General features: G+C 45.9%; 1 protein-coding gene across 2 annotated transcripts in view; it reads left to right on the top strand.

Moving 5' to 3' along the window:
• LOC103188456 (protein CASP) overlaps positions 1–18,499 on the top strand; it is a 174,105-nt gene that overhangs the window by 125,022 nt on the left and 30,584 nt on the right. The window contains exons 18-20 of one of the 2 annotated variants that reach the window (XM_042338435.1): positions 214–1,025; positions 2,871–3,036; positions 14,651–14,950. The exons of the other annotated variant lie outside the window; for it this stretch is intronic. Coding sequence (XP_042194369.1) covers positions 214–1,025; positions 2,871–3,036; positions 14,651–14,950 — 1,278 coding nt within the window. The remainder of the gene's footprint in view (positions 1–213; positions 1,026–2,870; positions 3,037–14,650; positions 14,951–18,499) is intronic. 2 annotated transcript variants of the gene reach the window in all.

An 18,499-nucleotide genomic window follows, 5' to 3' on the forward strand; every position in this document is an offset into this window, starting at 1 on the left:
TCCCCTCCCTCTAAAAGTTTAGTATATTAATATTAAGGCTGTAACCTGGCTGTAGTCAGGATCCTGGCAATGAAAGTGCAGGAGGCCATCAAACCTAAGCTGGTGGGAGCTCATTCCCTGGAGCTATCCTATCCACTCTCAATCCAGTTGACTCCCCATTCAAGGTTATTGATTGGCTTTGGAATGAGACTTTCTCTGTCTTGTGTATCACAGTTGACTCTGCTCAGCCACCCTGCACGTCTGGCAGTGGCAGCTCGGATGAAGCCATCCGGTCGATCCTCGAGCAGGCCCGGCGCGAGATGGAAGCTCAGAAGTCCGTTCTGGAGCCCACGCTGAAAGCCACAGCTGTGTCTCATGCCGACCTGAACCTCCACTCACCCAAAGTGGCGGCATCTTCCTCCTCGCCTTTCTCTTCTTCCTCAGTCATAGCCATGAAAAAACCTTCTTCTTCCATGCTGGATTCTGGTAACTCTGCAGCACAGAGCTCACACGGGTTCAAAAAAGGACCGCATGACTCCTGCCCCTCGGAGCTTTACGGCATAGGGGATACCCCTCACAATGTGCTGAAACAGGTGAAAAACGAGCTGGGACGGGGCAGTATCTGGAGGGACCAATGGTGGAACACAGTCTGCCCCGACAGGAGGAGTTCCTTCTTCTCAGAAGACGGCAGGATGGAGGAGGTGAGCAGTGGGAGGGAACGGTTCGGGAACCCCAGCAGGCACGAGCGAAATCAGCTGCAGGGGCCTGGCTCGGCTGATCACTGGAAAGACTGGCAAAACGCAGAGTCACCGTACTCTGACCTGGGTACAGTGGTGGCGAGCAGTAGCGTGACCCCACAGAGCAGCCCGCTGCCCTCCTCGCCCCTCATCCCCATCGCCAAGCCACACAAGCCCTCAGTGCCCCCACTCACGCCTGAGCAATACGAGATCTACATGTATCAGGAGGTGGACACAGCAGAGCTCACCCGCCAGGTCAAGGAGAAACTGGCCAAGAACGGCATCTGCCAGAGGATCTTCGGGGAAAAGGTATTTACACTGATACAACTGTCCATTAAACAGCCATGCTGCTGGGGTTAAAGCACTGCCCTAATGCAGTACTACATGTACATCACACAGACACACATCCACTGCACTGATCTCAAGTGCAGCTCAGCAACCAGTGGGTATGGGGCGGGATATCAGAAATCAGTCAAGGTTTCCTCCCCTCCTTGCTACCAAGAGGACCCCCCTGATGTGAAAGCTGGATGAGGATAGGGTTGGGTCCTATGTTTAATACTTTCCCTCCTCCTGCAGCCAAATAACCTGACAAAACAAGTTGCCAAGGTTGGCACATGAGTTGTTGTCCTTTGGGTGGGGTAGCACCCATGGAACAGTACTCCTGGAGCAGGGTAAAAACTCCAGTGTTTTTAGATGAGGGGATTGGGTTCTAGGGAAGAGAATTAAAAAATGTGTTCAAGTATTTAGTCTCTTAGAGCTGCAGTGATATTCCAGTACTCATTATTGAGGCCATCAGATTGTCTGCTGGTTGCAATGGAGGTTAGTTTAGCCACACTTGCCTCGAATCCTTCCTCATTGAGAATACAATGATTGTCTTCCAGCAATTTGCCCTTTTCCCCCGTTTAGCAGAAAAGATGAGCGTCCTGGCCTGTGAGGACATGACGTGCTGCCCCCAGCGATGAGCCCAGCCTCACCGTGCGGTGGCTGATGTCTCACTGATGTTGAAGATGTAGCCTTGATTTCCGCCACATTGTTTAAAACGATAATTTCAATAATTTCTGGCCTCTGGCGCTGGCCGACCTGAAGGCGTGATTCCATTAAATTATACAATGGTTCTGGCTACTCACACAATGTCATAGCACCAGTGTGATAACACTTAGAAGGGAGCTATTTATCATTCTAATTGTCATCACTCAGGTGTTGCGTGTGACTCCTGAACCACTCACCTCCGCGCCAGCCCCATCCAATGACAGTGGAGCACTCCGCAGAGGAGCGACACCGGTGAGTCTCTGATTAATCTTTACCAAAATCCAGCGTTTTAAATTCCGCCCAGACCAGACCAGAACCATTGTATAAACATGTGGCGTCTGCGTGTTAGGCACATTTTCACATTGGTAAAACCAGCCCTGGAGAAACCCAGTCAGTTTGGTCTGTGTCGCATCGCATGCTTTCAAACCCATTGTGAAATGTCATCACATCAGACACAGCCTTCCCCTATCCCCCCCCCCCCGCCCCTTCCACACCCTCTCAGTATTTGTGACCGACCATTTGTGGGGATTAGCAAAGAACGTTGGTTCTGAAGAACGATAGACAGTGAGTATAATGTTAGATTATTCTGTGCTGACACCTAATGAATGGTCCAGTACAGACAAAGCCCCCTGGCCTTCCCCAGGTCATCAGTTCTCCAGGATAGGATTTGCTTTCTTATTTCTTAATATTATAGACGAGCAAAAAAATGCAATGAGTGAAATTGAAAACAAGAAGGAAAACGGGACATTTTTGGAGGGGAGGGGGTGGGGGGGAGACAATAACATTAGTGGTGCAGATTGCTATAAATTGGTGCTTTGTTATAACTGTGTACCAGTGACTCTGGAATCTGGACTAGTAACCCAGAAAAATAGTTTTGTGATCCCTGAAATGACTCCGAAATTACTTAGCGTTACCGTTATACTTCAGGATGTAGCGATTTGTCCATTTTAACACATGGATGCATCCTGTTTGTTTGTAAATGTAAAACCACACAACTTGTTTTTTCAACACAGCATAAATCAAATGCAGCTGATACACAATATTCTTGTTTTTTTCCTCTCTCTCTCCCCTACCCTCTCCTTCCCCCCCCCCCCCCCCCCCCCTTCCCTCTCTCTCTCTCTCCAGGTTTTGGGCCTCTCACAGGGGAGCGTCAGTGACATGCTGTCTAGGCCCAAGCCTTGGAGTAAACTGACTCAGAAAGGCCGAGAACCCTTCATTCGGATGCAGCTGTGGCTGAACGGTGAGCTGGGACAGAGCGTTCTCCCGTCCCAGGTTCAGCAACCAGGCCAAGGTAGGTCAGAGAGTAAAAAGTAATGCATTCTTCAGGAAATATTATCTCTCTATGAACAGAAGTATAGTTACAATACTGTTACAATGCAATGTTTTTGTTCCATAAAATCTTAACCTGCGTTACAGCAAAGTTTGATGGTGGGATTAACATCACATACACACAACCTGTGGAGTTTATTGTTGTTGTTGTACAGGGAGCGTGCAAAAAGAAAAAAAAAGTCCGACATCTGGGTTATTGGCTTGTGCAGGTGTGGCTTCACTGGATTCACAGGAACATGAGGGCTCGTCAGGTGCCTTTAGAACATTGCTTTCGTTGCTTGTTTATAAGTGGAAATCCCATTATAACTCTCAATAAATCGCAATGTTAGTACACAGTGGACCTTGTTTGAGAATGTTGTTAACATCGGGTGGCATCTCCTCTGGGAAGCTTGCTCAGACGTTGATGGAACTTACTGTGGGTAGTTTGCACTGTCAGCTTGTCATAGCTGGCTTGAATGACTCTCGCTTCTCAGACATAGAGTACCTTTTGTTACTTTTATTCCTTTCTCAGTAGAAGGTTTATTCTCATCTTCAGTTTAGTATTTCGGTAATGTTTTCCCAAAATGCTGAATACAAACAAAACAGCAGTAGGAACCTGGACACTGTCACCAGGCATTTTCTTCATTAGAAATCCGGAATCCATACACTTCTGTCGAACAACTGATCACGGTCACTTTACCATTTAAATATGTCCATAATTCAAGGTATAAAGTCATCACTGATCCTGTCCAGCGAAAGCTGCAATTCTGGTTCACACAAAACTCTAAAACACCTCAAAGTTATGAGTAGTTCGGGGCGTATTTGGATTTGTCATTGTAAATCTAGAGGCCTGAAGCAATAGTGAGACAGGTAGACAAACTACATTTTATGGGATTATTAAAAATAAAACCTTATTGTGACAGCAAGGAGGGAGCTTTCTACTAAACAGGGAAGGAAATTTGGCAGTGTTTTTCCTCATCGCTCTCCTTGTACAGTTCACTCGGGCTTCCATGCCACCCACAGCACAGAAACAGCTCCGGTCAAAGTGACAAATGACATTCTGTCCACCTGCAACCAGGGCTTCCTCTGCCTCATCATCCTCCTTGACCTCTCTGCTGCTTACAACACCGTCGACCACTCTATCCTCATCCACCGCCTCTCCTCTCACCTCAACCTCCTTGACTGGTTTAGATCGTACCTCTCACACCGCCTGCACCTCTCACACCGCCTGCATTTCATCTCCTCAAATGACTTCTCCTCTAGCCCCCGGACAGTCTCGTGCGGTGTTCCTCAAGGCTCTGTCCTTGGTCCCCTCCTCTTCAATATCTATATGCTCTCTCTTGGTGACATCATCCACAGACATGGGGTCAGTTTCCACATGTATGTGGATGACACTCAACTCTACTTCTCTGCCTCCACCCTTATCTCTAGGCCCACTGCTGTGCTGACAGAAAGTCTGTCGGACATCAAGTCCTGGATGAGAGCTAACTTTCTTCAGTTAAACGTCAAAGCCTGAGGCTCTCTTGACTGGCTCCCTCACCTCAGGCGCTGACAGCATCACCATCCATGGTTGCACACTTCACCTTGCTAAACTAGTCCGGAACCTTGGGAACTTGTTTGACCCTCAGATATCCTTTCCACCCCTCATCTGTCCCATGACCAGATCTGCCTTCCCCCACATCCGCAAGTTCGCCCGGCTCCGACACTGTCTCACACCACAGGCCACCAAAACCCTCATACATGCCTTCATTATATCAAGGCTCGACTATGCAAACTCACTGCTTGTTGGCATCATCAACTCCACGGGCTGCAGATCATCCAAAACCGTGTCCTCACCCCCACTAGGCTCCACAACCATATCACCCCCATCCTTGCCCAACTCCACTGGCTACCCATCACACACAGGATACAGTTCAAGATCCTAGTTCTCACCTTCAAAGCCCTGCTCGGTCTTGCTCCTGCGACCTCCTAACCCCCTACTATCCTGCCCGCTCCCTCTGCTCAGCGGGCTCCGGCCTGCCTCACGGCCCCGCCTCGCTCACCTCACCGTTGGCGGGTGGGCCTTCTGCCACTCTGCCCCCACCCTCCGGAACTCCACCTCGCAGTCCCTCCACCTTGCCCCCTCCCTTGCCACCTTCAAGACCCACCTCAAGACCCTCCTCTTCGATCGTGTTTTCAATCTCCCTGCTTCCCCCGATCCCAACCCCCAGCTCAGGTCCGGAACTCTGTCCAGCGCCTTAGGACGTCCTCCTGACGTGAATGGCGCTTTACAAATGTAATTTTGTTGTTGTTCAGTGGCTGAGATGGGGATGTGATCCCTGCCGTCTGATCTCTAACCAGCTGTTAGATGCGTCAGAGCGCTTCAAAGCCACTCCCTCATTTGGCCGCCTGTGTTGTAGGGATGTGCCAAAGAATTGCTACATGAGAGATTGTGGCTATAAACCCATCCTCTGTCAATCTACAGCGTCCTGACTGTTAATAGCAGTCTGCGATGCAACCAGGTTCTGGCCAGTCAGCCTCAGGCTCCCCCCCCCCCAGCGACAACAGTAACAAGTTGCACTCTTAGCACCTTCTACACGGGTGATACATCTCAAGACAATTAGGTCGAAACCATAGCTTTTATTTTAAAGGAAATGCTAAAATGAAGACGTTGGGAATGTTTTGTTAGTGAATGAAATAGAATCATACAGTAGGTGCTTGTGCAGTAGATCACTGGTTGGTCGGTGCCCTGTGGCTTGGCTTGAGTTTGTGGACATTGTGCTTGGGCACAGCTCACAGGCAGTAACAGCCGTAAGGTGACGTTGGCACCGGACATGTGATTGGTGACGTACCGATGCCGATCGGCCCCCACTATTACACTGATCTGGTTGCACAGTTATGGATTGCCTGCCTGCTGGCACCTCTCAGGATTAATATTGAAACATTAATTAATATAATGGTATAGAATGAATATGACTGAATTATTGCATTTTTACTAACTTTGTAATACATGATCAAATAATGATCAACCTTTTTTGTCACAAAATGATATTATTTTACAGCAAAACAAACGGGTGTCCGACAAGCTGTACATCGTGATTTAATGCCAAATTGGTTTAAATACTGGCGGGGATTAGTCCTGCTGATCACCATTAAGTAATTGGGTTTGAACAGCCCCGGACCCTACCCACCCCCCACCACCACCACCCACACCCCCCCCCCCATGCTCCCCATTTGTTTGGACGTGGGGGGAGTTTACAGTGGGATGTTTGTGAGGGACAAGGCTATGATGATGAATGTGGAGAGAGAGCTCTAGTTAACAAATGACGCGCCGGGGGAGCCAAGTGGCATTCCTTACTCGCTGCGTGCAGTTCAGCCGTGCGCTACGTATCTGTGTTATTTGGGCTCTTCAGTGAACCACACCGTGACCTGTGTGAACTCAATTTTAAGATGCAGCTGCAGTGACCCACAGGGAGTCTGAATTTTATGTTTGTTTAGTTCGTCCCCTGATATAATTCCCCATTCCTCTTGTGTGCGAGCACCACGCTGCCTGGTAATGGCAATGCCCAGAGGAGCAGTAGAAGCATTAACACAGCAGAAAGTGCCTAATTAGAATTGGTATTGTTAACGGCATAGGTATTTCTCTGAATAATTTGTCTTGCTTTAGGGATTCATAAAACTTAATCCCTTTTTAATAAAAGCAGAGGAACCTCCATTTTGTGTTTGAAGGGTTTTACTATCTCATATTAGACAGGACAAAATTAATCTTTACTTTTACTTCGGGCCAAAGTAACATGAGAAAAACTTGAATAAAAGCAGCAGCAGCACATGAGGAGACTGGAGACAAACACTGATCAGGAACCAAAGCATTTAGCATGTGGATCTCATGAAAGATTTCAGGAATGTCAATGGTTTGATAGATCAATAGAGACTGTCTGCCGGTCAGTCACAGTTTGTGTTATACAATGTAAATGGGGAAATGCCTCAGCACATCTGGCTGTTGAGATCGAGTCCATGATAACATTTGAAGGAAATTGGATCAATACTTTAGGAAAATATTAATCAGTTTGGGGAACTAGCAGTGGGATCGGAATAGAGGATAGAACCCCAGCAGGGGAGCTCTAAACAGCACAGTTACAATGGGCTGAATGTCATCCTGTACATTTTCTGTCATTATAATAATAATAATAATAATAATCCTTGTATTTGATATAGCACCTTGTTGCGTCATTGAGGCGTCTCAAAGTACTTCACAGCATATACTGTAAAGTGTAGTGACTGTATTTTGCGGGCAAAACGTCGCACCCAATTACACACAGCAATGTCCCACAAACAGCCGTGGATTGAGTGACTAAATTATTGGTATTATGTTTGTTTGAGAGAGCACAAAGACTCAGTATCGTTTTCCAGTAAATCGCAGACTTCTTGTATTCCAAGTGCCAATTCTTTGAATACCTTAACTTCATTCCAAAACAATCTTTCCTTCCACTTTTACTGTAAATGCCTAGTGAGGGTTTGCTTTGTGCGTCTGTGTTAACGGGTAATACAAGCAAGAAACAGTAAGGCAATCGAATGCTTCCATCCTGTTTTGGGATTTTCTCCATTTGACACATTTTCCGGCTGACACTCCATTTCCCAGTAGAAACGTGTTCAGTAATCATGTCACATAGAGCATGTGCAAGAACAGTGCTATGTAACTCACGATATGCTCTATCTCTCACTCTCTCTCTCACTCCCCACGACCCACCCCGACCTGCTTTGTGGCCCTGGTGTGTGGGTGGAGCGGGGGGTTTGCCCCGGGTGGTGGCGTGGCTAAAATCCTTTGTTTGCTGTACGATGAATGGTCAAGCACCTCATGTTGCGCTTCACAACCATGTACAGTTTTTACCAACCTTAGCAAGATTGTAAACTGGTGCAGACACCACGGAGTGTTGACGTACGTAGGTGCCTTCTGTGATAATGAATCGATGATTCATTTCTCACATTGCTATTTATAATGTTGCCATATATGTCATTTTTGTAAAAACACCTTTGGATTTTAGTATATATGAAACCTGTAGCCGTTTCCCAGAATGTGTAACTTGCAGTAACTTGCTAGCTTTGCTGGTTATGTTTTGCACGACTACGGGTCTGTCAGCACGTCCCCGGGGCAGCCTTGGTTTGTGAGTTGAACTCGAAGCCGGCTGTGCAGCATGGAGCTTGCTTCAGAGGTCGATGAGACAAATCTTTATTTCCTGTAAACTGTCCTGGTTTGCGTAGAGTGAGGAATGCCGACTTTCACTGCTCTGCCTGGAGGTGGCCGAGTTTGAGGAGTCCCCAGGGGCAGAGAAAGATGTTGTAATCAATTACCACATCATAACACTGATGCATGATAATTACTGAATGTTCCTCCAGAGATAGCGCAGCATTTGGCTGGGCTGCCGTCCCTTTACGGTCGGCTGCCTGATTAATATGCAAATAATCGTCCGATTGTATGATGAGCGCAGGAGTAGCGTGTACTGATAATGTGCTCAGTGAAGCGCGGAGATGATAAATTGCTTTTGCTCACTGCTGTTCTTGGGCTGCATAAAGTATCTTCATTTTATAAATATTTTATCAAAATTAACTACCGGAGTGTTTTATTATGGTCTGTGAGGACAAGTGTTGCCAGAAATGTTATGTAAATTCTATTGGCTTTGAAATGTAATATCTCATGTAATAAACCAAAGCCATTGTTCTTATTTCACATGGGTGACCCAATCAATGGTCTCATTGTTTGTTTTAAAATTTATCGTTCTTGATTCAATCCATCCTTGGAAAAAAATGAGTTTTTTTTTCTGGAGTGGATATGGCTGACACTCGACAGTAAATATAGCCACAGATTCCACAAGAACAACAGCCACTGACTGGCCCAGCGCCCATCACGTAGGTTGCCCATTCCTGTCTCAACCTGCTCCACAAACAGGAATCACTGAGAGGAAGGGAAGTCTCATTGTGACCAAAGAGAAGGTATTCAGGGGATTTTGAAAGTAGGAAGAGAAGAAACTGGACCAGGAGATTTTAGAAGAATTCCAGTGACTGGTGGCTTTAAGTTGATCAGCTACTAGAATGCAACTCTGCCACTGATGACTTTAATTCTGGTCTTGATCCAGTGAAGTAACTGATCCACGTGGCAACATAGACCTGGAATTAGTGTAATCACAATGATCTGTCTTAAAGCTGCAGGAACCAGAATTGGTCCAGTTTGTGTAGCTTGTAGCTAACAAAGCTGGTTTCACTTTAGTGGTAATCTCCATAGTAGATCAATTTCCCAGCACCATCCCACAGTGTGCTCCAATAAAGTTCTCCAGGGGTGGGGCAGGTCCTGTGAGCACACGGATCAGAAGCATTTCTCCTCACTGTAAACATTCTGTGCACACAGCAGCCAGGATTACTCCCACCGACTATCATGGGTCTCTTCAAAGGAGTCCATTCAAAAGCCTTTCCAAAAATATAGACTTGTGTATATTAGGCTGGGACCTGAAATCTGATTCATGGCGCACAACTGTGTATGAATGTCCTTGCTGTGAGACGTGGCTGTGTTGCGCTATTTCTGTCTGGTTTGTATGGGGCTGATTGTGGTGGGGAATTGGTATCACAGGTCTTAATTTAATAGTTTGACAAACAGTCTTTAAATGCAAACCAAACAAATGGATTAGGTCCTGGCAGCCATGAAGAACCAGAAAGCATTTTGGGAGAGTAAAAAACTGCATGTTTGCATGTTTCATCGCTGCCATTTTTATAAACAGAACAGTGATTATGTCTGGCAGCATATTGCTGAATGCTCTTCTGTTTCCTTGTAATAATTCCTTTTTTCCAAATGCACATTTTGCCTTGTGGCATGCCAGCAGTAAAAATGTCAGTTATAATAATTATTTCATGGTGAAAAATGCTTGCAGACATGGGCTTCTTCGAGCTGTTCGCACAGGACTGTAATAATAGGAAATGACTTTATCCTGACTGTTCAAATAGGCAGAAAATGAAGACAGTCAAGTTTATTATAACGCGCTCATCTGCTGCTATCTGAGGGGGTTTATAAAGGGGAGGAAGGAACAACAAAACCATATCCTGATGTCAGAACATCACTCATGCATCTCTGTTTATGTTGGAGCTGCAAATTCGCATCAGATGTGACTTTTGCTGTTGATTTGCACTTACAGTCCTGGCCCAGACACTGGGGACAAAGGGAATCAGCAACCAACAGGCAACAAAAGCTTGTTCCTGCCCAGCCCAGCTCTCAGCGGCTGCTGTCCGCACTCTCACAGAATGAAACGCCACCGCCTCGCAGATCGGCTGCGGCAATCACTGTAATAGCGTTTGAGAGCAGGTTGAGCAGTGATTCAGAAAGCCGCTGGAAATGAGGCTGGCGCGCCACTGCAACCAGCGATTATTGGCCACAGAGAAGGCTTGGAAACTTTCCAATGATGTTTGGAGGATAACTGCACAGAGCAGAGGAAACACTGCAAAGACATTAGGTTTTTAATGCATCATATTCCCGATGCAGAGGAAACCATAAAAACTGGATTTCCCTTTCCTCTGCTCTCCTCTCCACACAGGAGAAAGTCACAGCCCCCCCGCATCGTCACTCAGGTTATAACCAGGACAGGAAAGTGGCTGTCTTTATCCCGATTATAACACAGAAAAGATTCTCTTCTTTAACCTTTAATTTTTCTTTAAACATTTTATTTTTATTACCAAAAATACGCATGTTTTTTCTGCCAGCAATAGGTGTGTTGTCACAACAGCCAGCCTCCCCGCGTGCAGAGAGGCTGATATTGAGCCTGGATGCCCAAGGTTAAAGCCTATTTTTCAGCCATGTTCAGTCCGAGTCCTTCTCCTGGGTACAGCTCTGACCCTGCTTCAGCAGAGTGAGTGAGTGTGTGTGAGAGGGGGCAGCGCGGGTCAGACAAGGCCACCTTTTCCATGGCCAATGCTCGCTGCCCCACATTGCTGGCTAACGACAGCAAAGATGTGGGAATCTCATGAGAGAGCGAACAGAGTATTTTTCCTTCCAACAAAACTGCACTAAATAACCACACCGATTTGCTTTAGTTTTACTAAATACCACTAGCATCCATCCGACAGGGGGAATCCTATTGAAGTATCAGCGATCGAGGGTGCAGGTAATCCAAACTCTAATGGTGTGTTTAGCATAGCCACAAGTTCTGCACAATGGGGTGCGTGTCAACAAATTCAAAAGAAAGTGAGGTAGCTGTACTGGTAAAGGATTGGATGGCTTCAGCTTTGCTGTGGAGAAGGGAATTAGGTAGATGCTTAAAACATACAGTTATCCTGTAGCTCAATGGTTAGAGCACTCGCCTCGCAAGCGAATGACCTGGGTTCAATTCCTGGCAGGGCAAAACCTTGGGCAAGTTTCCTTACTCCTCATGTCTCTGTTTACCTAGCAGTAAGTAGGAACCTGGTTGCTCAAGTCAATAGTTGTTTAGTCAATTGGCGGATCGATTTTCCAGGGGGATAATAATCCTTCAAACAAAAGCAATAATAATTTTGTCACTCAATCCATGACTGTTTGTGGGACAGACGCTGCTGTGCGCAATTGGCTGCCGTGTTTCGCCCACAAATATACAGTCAATTCACTTTACAGTATATTCTGTGAAGTGCTTTGAGACGTCTCGAAGACGTGAAAAGCACTACATCAAATGTCAGGTTTATTATATTAAAGGATATACCAAGTTCAGAGAGTAGAGTAGGTGGCTCATGTGAAGAAAGCCTATAGTGCAGGATGGCCAGTGTCTGTGCTACAATGTTCTGATTCTGTCAATGGTCGTTGCTATAAAACGTGCATTTGCTTCAATCTACTAAAATGAGGCGTCTGATGAAGCAGACTTTAAAGTGTCAGTGAGATTCATTCTCGGTGTCGGCTGTCAGAGAGGAACTGGTCTTTTGATGAAAAATTGGAACTAAACAAGTCAGAAAAGTGCCCATTTATTTCAGTAGCCAGCAGTCGCAGCTCTGACCTTGGTGGGGGTTAAAGGACGTGGATCCGAGTAGGAATATCTTTATCATGCTGGAATTTATGCCATCTTTGACACCACCCAGTGAGGAAGACGGATGAGCTGCCAGTCTGCTGTCTCGCATGGGTGAACCAGCAGCACATTTGGCACAAAACTCTGGTGCAATGATTAAAAAAACAACATGCTTCAGCCACGAGGGGCTCGGTGAGCATTAGCACGTTACAGGGTAGAAGGTGTGGTGTTTTCCTGATGACTTCAATTAAAATAGTGACGTGCTGCTGGCTGACCAGAAAATTGTTTGATTATTCCAGTGTCAAACTAATCACAGACTATGTGGAGGTGTCAGTCAGGACAGAACACACCAATATGCATTTAAGCAGCTCTGAACACCTTTAGATTAATTAATCTTCTGCCTGTTTTGGTGCAGGGGAACCCAGGTCACAGTGAGAGCCAATCTGTGGCATTGTGTGTTGAGGTATTTTTGTTCGTACGAGTGTCGGAACCCTGGTCTGAAACCGTAAATATTAGTTTACAATCTTTCTTGTAGTTCCTCCCTCCTCAGTAAGAGTCACTCGGTATGTTGTGAACCCAGTGTTTCTGAGAAGATGTCTGTGTTCACAGTGTGCCTCATAGAATGCAAGCTAAAGTGCTTCAATCACTAGTAACAAAAGATGTTCCATTAGCAAAGGTTAAAAATGTGCTTTAAACCACTTCATTTGTAGTGTGTGCTCTGTGAGTAACTGAAGATTGAGACCTTAAAACGCCTGAACTGGCTTCAGCACAGCAGGCAGCGCCATGTCTACATCACCAGAGTGCAGGCTTTTTAAATACCTAGGAAAGCATTAAGTCAAGTTCCCTCATTGGGATTTATATACTGTGAGATAATAAAGTGGTGGAGTTTGGAAAGGCCCATCCACCAAATAAATCACCTGTGTCCATAAAAAGGAGATGTGCACTTGTCAGAATGATTTCAGTGCAGTGATATTTTAGATCGTCTTGGAATCCTTGTTTAAAGCTTCTTTCATTAGGAATATGATTAAGGCTGGGAAAAAAAACCTACAGTCCATCTGGCTCGTCCGATTTTTAAATCCTCTCTCTCCCCATTTTGTGTTCGCCCAATCACCTTCATTCTTAAAAGGTGTCGGCCTGGCTCGGTTAGTATCATTCTGAAGCATATGGTTGTGGGTTCAAGCCCCAAGTCAACAGCACACCCAGTCACCTAGTGTTTCGGACCCTAGCTGGGGGTCGGGATTGGGGAGGGTGGAGGGCAAGGGGAGTGATCGAAAGCATGGTCGAAGAGGAGGGTGTTGAGATGGGTCTTGAAGGAGGCGAGGGACTTTTAAGTTCATTGTGTAGGCTAACACTCCTGTGCAAGGCTGATGGAGTGCTGCATTGTTGGAGACGTTGTCCTTCAGATGCAACATTAAAGCAAGATCCTAATTGCCTGTTCATGCGGACAATAACAATCTCATGGCATTACTGAAAGTGAAGAGAGTTTCTCCTGCTGTCCTGGCCAACAATCCCCCAGATAAAATTGGTCATTCACTTCATGGCTGTTCATGGGATGTTGCTGAGGGCAAATTGCCCACCACATTCTCCCACAAAGACACCTTCACTGCACTTTCCAGAAAATCTGCGTGAAGCACTTGGAAATCTTTTGCTAAAAGGTGCTGTATTAGATGCAAGTATTATTCTTATTGGGTCAGTTCTTTCTTGATAGAATGAACGGTTCCCACCTATTTCTATAACATGACCTACTAAAGAAAGTAGCTACATGGAAACAATTAACTGGGGACCCGGCAGGTTATGGAGCTACTCTTTGTTGTGCTAACCCTATTGATTTCCTGTTTGCCAAACAAGGGAAGTGTTAAGCTTTCACCCTCAGTCACCTGAACACCAGTCAGTGTGAGTTGTTACTTTGCTAATCTGTAGGTGACTGGGTGTGTGCAGTCTCAGTGGGCACCAGCTGTTAGCAGGTTTGGCTGGGTGGGTGGTGTACAAATAATAATAATAATAATAATAATAATAATAATCCTTGCATTTGATATAGTGCTTTTCACATCAGGAGGACGTCCCAAAGCGCTTCACAGAACACACTGTAGAGTGAATTGACTGTATATTTGTGGATGAAATAAAGGGATTCGTGATGAGTAAATGATACATACTTGACAATTTATATATGTGGTATGTGTCACCTGTCAGCCTCTTAGCTTCTCCTTTGCAATGTATTTTGAAACTCCCTTTTATTTCAAAGAACTTTTTAATCAATCTGCTTGTACCTGGGCAGTAACCCCTAACTTAGCCACATGTCTGGGTGTCTGTCTTCACACTGAGAGTTCTGAGGTACTGAAACTACATGTGCAGGACCTTCTGATAAGCCCTTCGTCACAACTCTTCCCACTGGAATGGAGCAATTAACAGGGACATGTGTGGAGGAAGTTGTTAAAGAATAAGTCATGGTGATAAGAATAGCTGGCTTCACATTCATTGTCCAGTGTCATCACAGCCACCCGCTTCTGGTAGATTTCTGTGGTTTTCTGGCTGTGTGGTTTCAGTGTTGGTGTCGGTCTAGGTTACAGTACCTCTCCGTGGGCTTGTACTGAAATCTTCATTCCTGTATTGCAGAGATAACCCCAAAGACCTCAGCCAGTTGCAGCCCGGCCCCTGAGTCCCCAATCAGCTCCGCGGAGTCAGTGAAGAGTCTAGCAGAGCCGTCGTCACAGGCCCCCCCAGCCTCCGAGGGCAGCCAGGACAACCCGCCAGAGGCCTGCGAGCCACTCCCCGCTGACCCTCAGGCTCTGACAGCACTGCCATTCGCCGGCCAGTCAGCGCTCAGCATACAAGAGCTGGTCGCCATGTCTCCCGAACTCGACACTTACACCATCACCAAGAAGGTCAAAGAGGTGCTGACAGACAACAACTTGGGTAAGGAGACGAGCGAGTGTTCATGTCCTACTCACTGGGAATCTTGTACAAGAAGTGAACATGGGAAAGGATGTCTGGCTCTCTCTCTCCAACTTGTTTATCCTCTCACCAAAACAGCCGAGACACTTTTTGATTGAACTTCAAACCTTTTTTTTCGCTAACGCTGCAGCTTAATTTTAGCACCAGTGTTGTCACAGCTGGAGAATTAGTTATAAACAGACGTTTTGCTGGAAACCACATCCTCTGTTTTCTTCTACAAGATGCTCACTGACAGAATTCTGTTGTACCGCTAACTAACCTCCCAAACAGGCAATTGGATCGGGGAATGATGAACTGTTTAGTGCTGTTTGTTTAATACCCTGGTCCTCTTCGAACCCCGCTGTGTGCAGAGATCAGGCACGAGCACTCTCATCCCCACATTCAATTAATTACTCCCTTCCCACCTGGTGTGGGACATTCCTGTGCACAGGTTGGCTGCCACCTTCACCTGTAAAATACACAGTCATCATATATTGCAGTAAATTCTGTGAAGCACTTTTGAGATATGCTTCTGATGTGAAAGGTGCTGCTTAAATGCAAATACATTTAGTATTATCAGCAGTGTCCCCGCTATATTGCCTGTTAGCTCATAGTCTGATATTATAGTGACGTCTCTATGTGGTCTGATACCAGCAGCTCAATGCCGGGTCGCTCTGGTTTTGTGGGATGGATTGCCTACGGGAGAGTTTGTTCTGGAGATAAGACCAGCTGGATTCTGTGGCGAGTGTTTTTACCGTTGTGAGTACCGCTCAGTATCTCTCCAATCCGATCCCTGGGAGATGTTGGGTGTTTGTGGCTGTGGAGGGAAGGTTCCTGACGGGCTGAGTGTTGGTGGATGAGTGTTGTTACTCACTGGCACTGGGCTGGGTTAGCATCTTGCAGCAGCAGCGCTGGCCTCCATTTATCAGAGTGTCAGACATCTCGGTGCAGTGAAGGGCCTCTGTGCTGCGAAACGCTGAGCCTGCAGGATGCGGTCTTTAATCAAAGCACGGGAGCTGTTTGTTGCCAAGGACGTTTTGTGACAAATTGAGGTCACGTAGAGTATAGCATGTTATTCCTACAATTTATGGGGAGTGGAGTGGGGGGGTGGGGGTGGGGAGCATTAAAGTTCTCTGTCCCTCCTTGTCATGTGATGCTGTGTCTCAGGTCAGGCACGAAGAGCTCATGTACCTCCTATCAGAAAGTGGCTTGTTGATAACGTTGATAGGTACACCACAGCATCAAAGCACGTTGAAAATTCCCTTCCGTAAGAACGCTTGTAAAAGGGTATCCAGAAATACGGGCATCAGCTGATGCAGAGACTCCTTCACATGCCCCCCCCCCACACCCACAAATCCTGAGCAAGAAATGGCTGATTAACATGTTCAGCACGTATTGTATGGAATAACAGTATCAGGCAGTGACTTGCAAGCAGCCGTTTTATTCCAAGTTTTGGATGACATCTATTAACCACTTGAGCTTTGCTCTCACTGTGTTCTGGCATCATCTGAATTGTTGATGAAATCGCAGCCACGTAACTCACTCCAGTTGTCCATTGTGAGCGTCAGCGTGCAGTTCCATTGTGCTCCCTGAATCACGTCTCCTGCTCGGGGACAAGTAGACAACACATGCTGCTCGGAGAATTCCCTGACAATGGCAAATCTCATTCAATCTCCTTGCGATCTGAGAGGAGATTAAAACAATTAGACCATTTACTCCATTAAGTGAAAGGGATATATTGGCAGGAGCTGCAAGTGCAGTGAGCAGCTCAGGCGTGTTACTGTGACGGTGCTGAATCCATGTTCCACACTAACGTGCAGAGACTGCAGGTGGGCAGCTGTATTCTGAAACTTTATTGGAATGACATATTAAGATGTGATTGTCTTGTGTCCAACTGGAGTGGGACTGTGACCCTCAGGGCGGGCGATGTCTTGTCCGAGTACGTAGTTAAAGCTTCATTGATTTCTACCTTATGGACGAGATATTAAGTGAGGTATTGTTTGTTGGGTTGGAGGTGAAAGATAATAATCCTTGCATTTGATATAGCGCCTTATCGCATTGTTGGGACGTCTCAAAGCGCTTCACAGGATACACTGTAAAGTGAATTGACTATATTTTGTGGGCGAAACGGAACAGATCCCTGTTCACATGAGCAGGCCCTTTCTCCCAGTGTCCGGCAGAGACTGTGGTTGTTTACGTTATGGCTGTTCTTGTGAATTTCATGCAAATGGCTGTGGGATTTGTCCACAAAATCAGTCACTACACTGGGAGTAATTACTGTGACTTGCTTTGAGATGTGGCATATAGTTGGTCTGAGTAATTGCACCTCAGTGAGCCAGACTGAGGTCTCTGTCTAGCTGGGCACTGTGAGCAACGTGACGAGTGAATGATTGAAATTATATTTTAATTATTTTATATATAAAACCGAAGCTGTTGAGGATCGTGTTTAATATTTGTACCCACAACTCTGCAAATAACAGCTCGCTTATAAAATACTCAGTATGGTCAGAATTTTGCAAACAATCAGTAAATTGGGGTTCCAACAAAGAAAATTATCGACTTGAAATGACTTTATTCGGACAGCGTCAGAGTCGCAGTGTAATTGATGAGGGTCTGAAATCCATCCTTTGCTGTTCACGTGTTAGTTAGCCGGGCCGTGTAGTGTTGGGCAGAATCCTGTATTGTTTTCCTCACACTTTGCACAAAGCAAGCTGGAGGCTGATTTCTGGAGTGCAGCTGGCGTTGTACCGAACCGCAATAACAAACCAAATCCCGGGAAAATAAAGAAAGCGTGAAAAGGTTGTATTTATATTAAAAAAACACAAATTGTCAGAAAGACTTTGAGATTCTCTATTTTGCAAATCATTTGAAAGAAGCAATGCCGGTTTGCTGTTTTATGTGCACCAGTGCACCTATAAAGCATTGACAATAAACAAGGAAAACTGCATTTAAATGTTTTCCCCTTCACTTTCTCTCTCTCTTTCTCTCTCTCTCTCACATGGTGAATATATTTGTTGCCCTTGGAAATGGGGCCATACAGAGCCTGAGGCTATGATTAGCAGGAGCTCAAGCCCGTGCCTTGGTGAAATGTGCTTCTGATAGCAATGGGCCCAGGGATTGCACAGCAGATGAATGAAAGATGCTGTGAAGACATGAGAAGCGCAAGAGTTTATTCCCATGGAAATTCCGGGGAGGGTGTGCTGCAAGGATGGGTTCTATCTCTTTGTTTTGTTAATCTCTGGGAGCTAGAGAGCAAGACCTTGGGAAGTCAGGGCTATTTGGATTAGATAATATCTAAAGCAAAAAAAAACTGCACGCGGATTACTGACAATTGCAGAATCATTAGCAGGTTGCTAAAAATAGCAGCGTCCCTTAATCGTGTGATCATTCATATTTATAATGCCGAGAAAGTGGAGGGCGACTGGTGTGTGTATTCTTAAACAGATGAAGAGCATGAGCAATAGTCCATTTTCAATCAGGCAGTGGGGGGGCAGGGGCGAGCGAGGGGGCACAAAAGAGAAATAAAATCAA

This window comes from Callorhinchus milii, unplaced genomic scaffold, assembly GCF_018977255.1.
Source record: "Callorhinchus milii isolate IMCB2004 unplaced genomic scaffold, IMCB_Cmil_1.0 Scaffold10, whole genome shotgun sequence".
NCBI lineage: Eukaryota > Metazoa > Chordata > Chondrichthyes > Chimaeriformes > Callorhinchidae > Callorhinchus > Callorhinchus milii.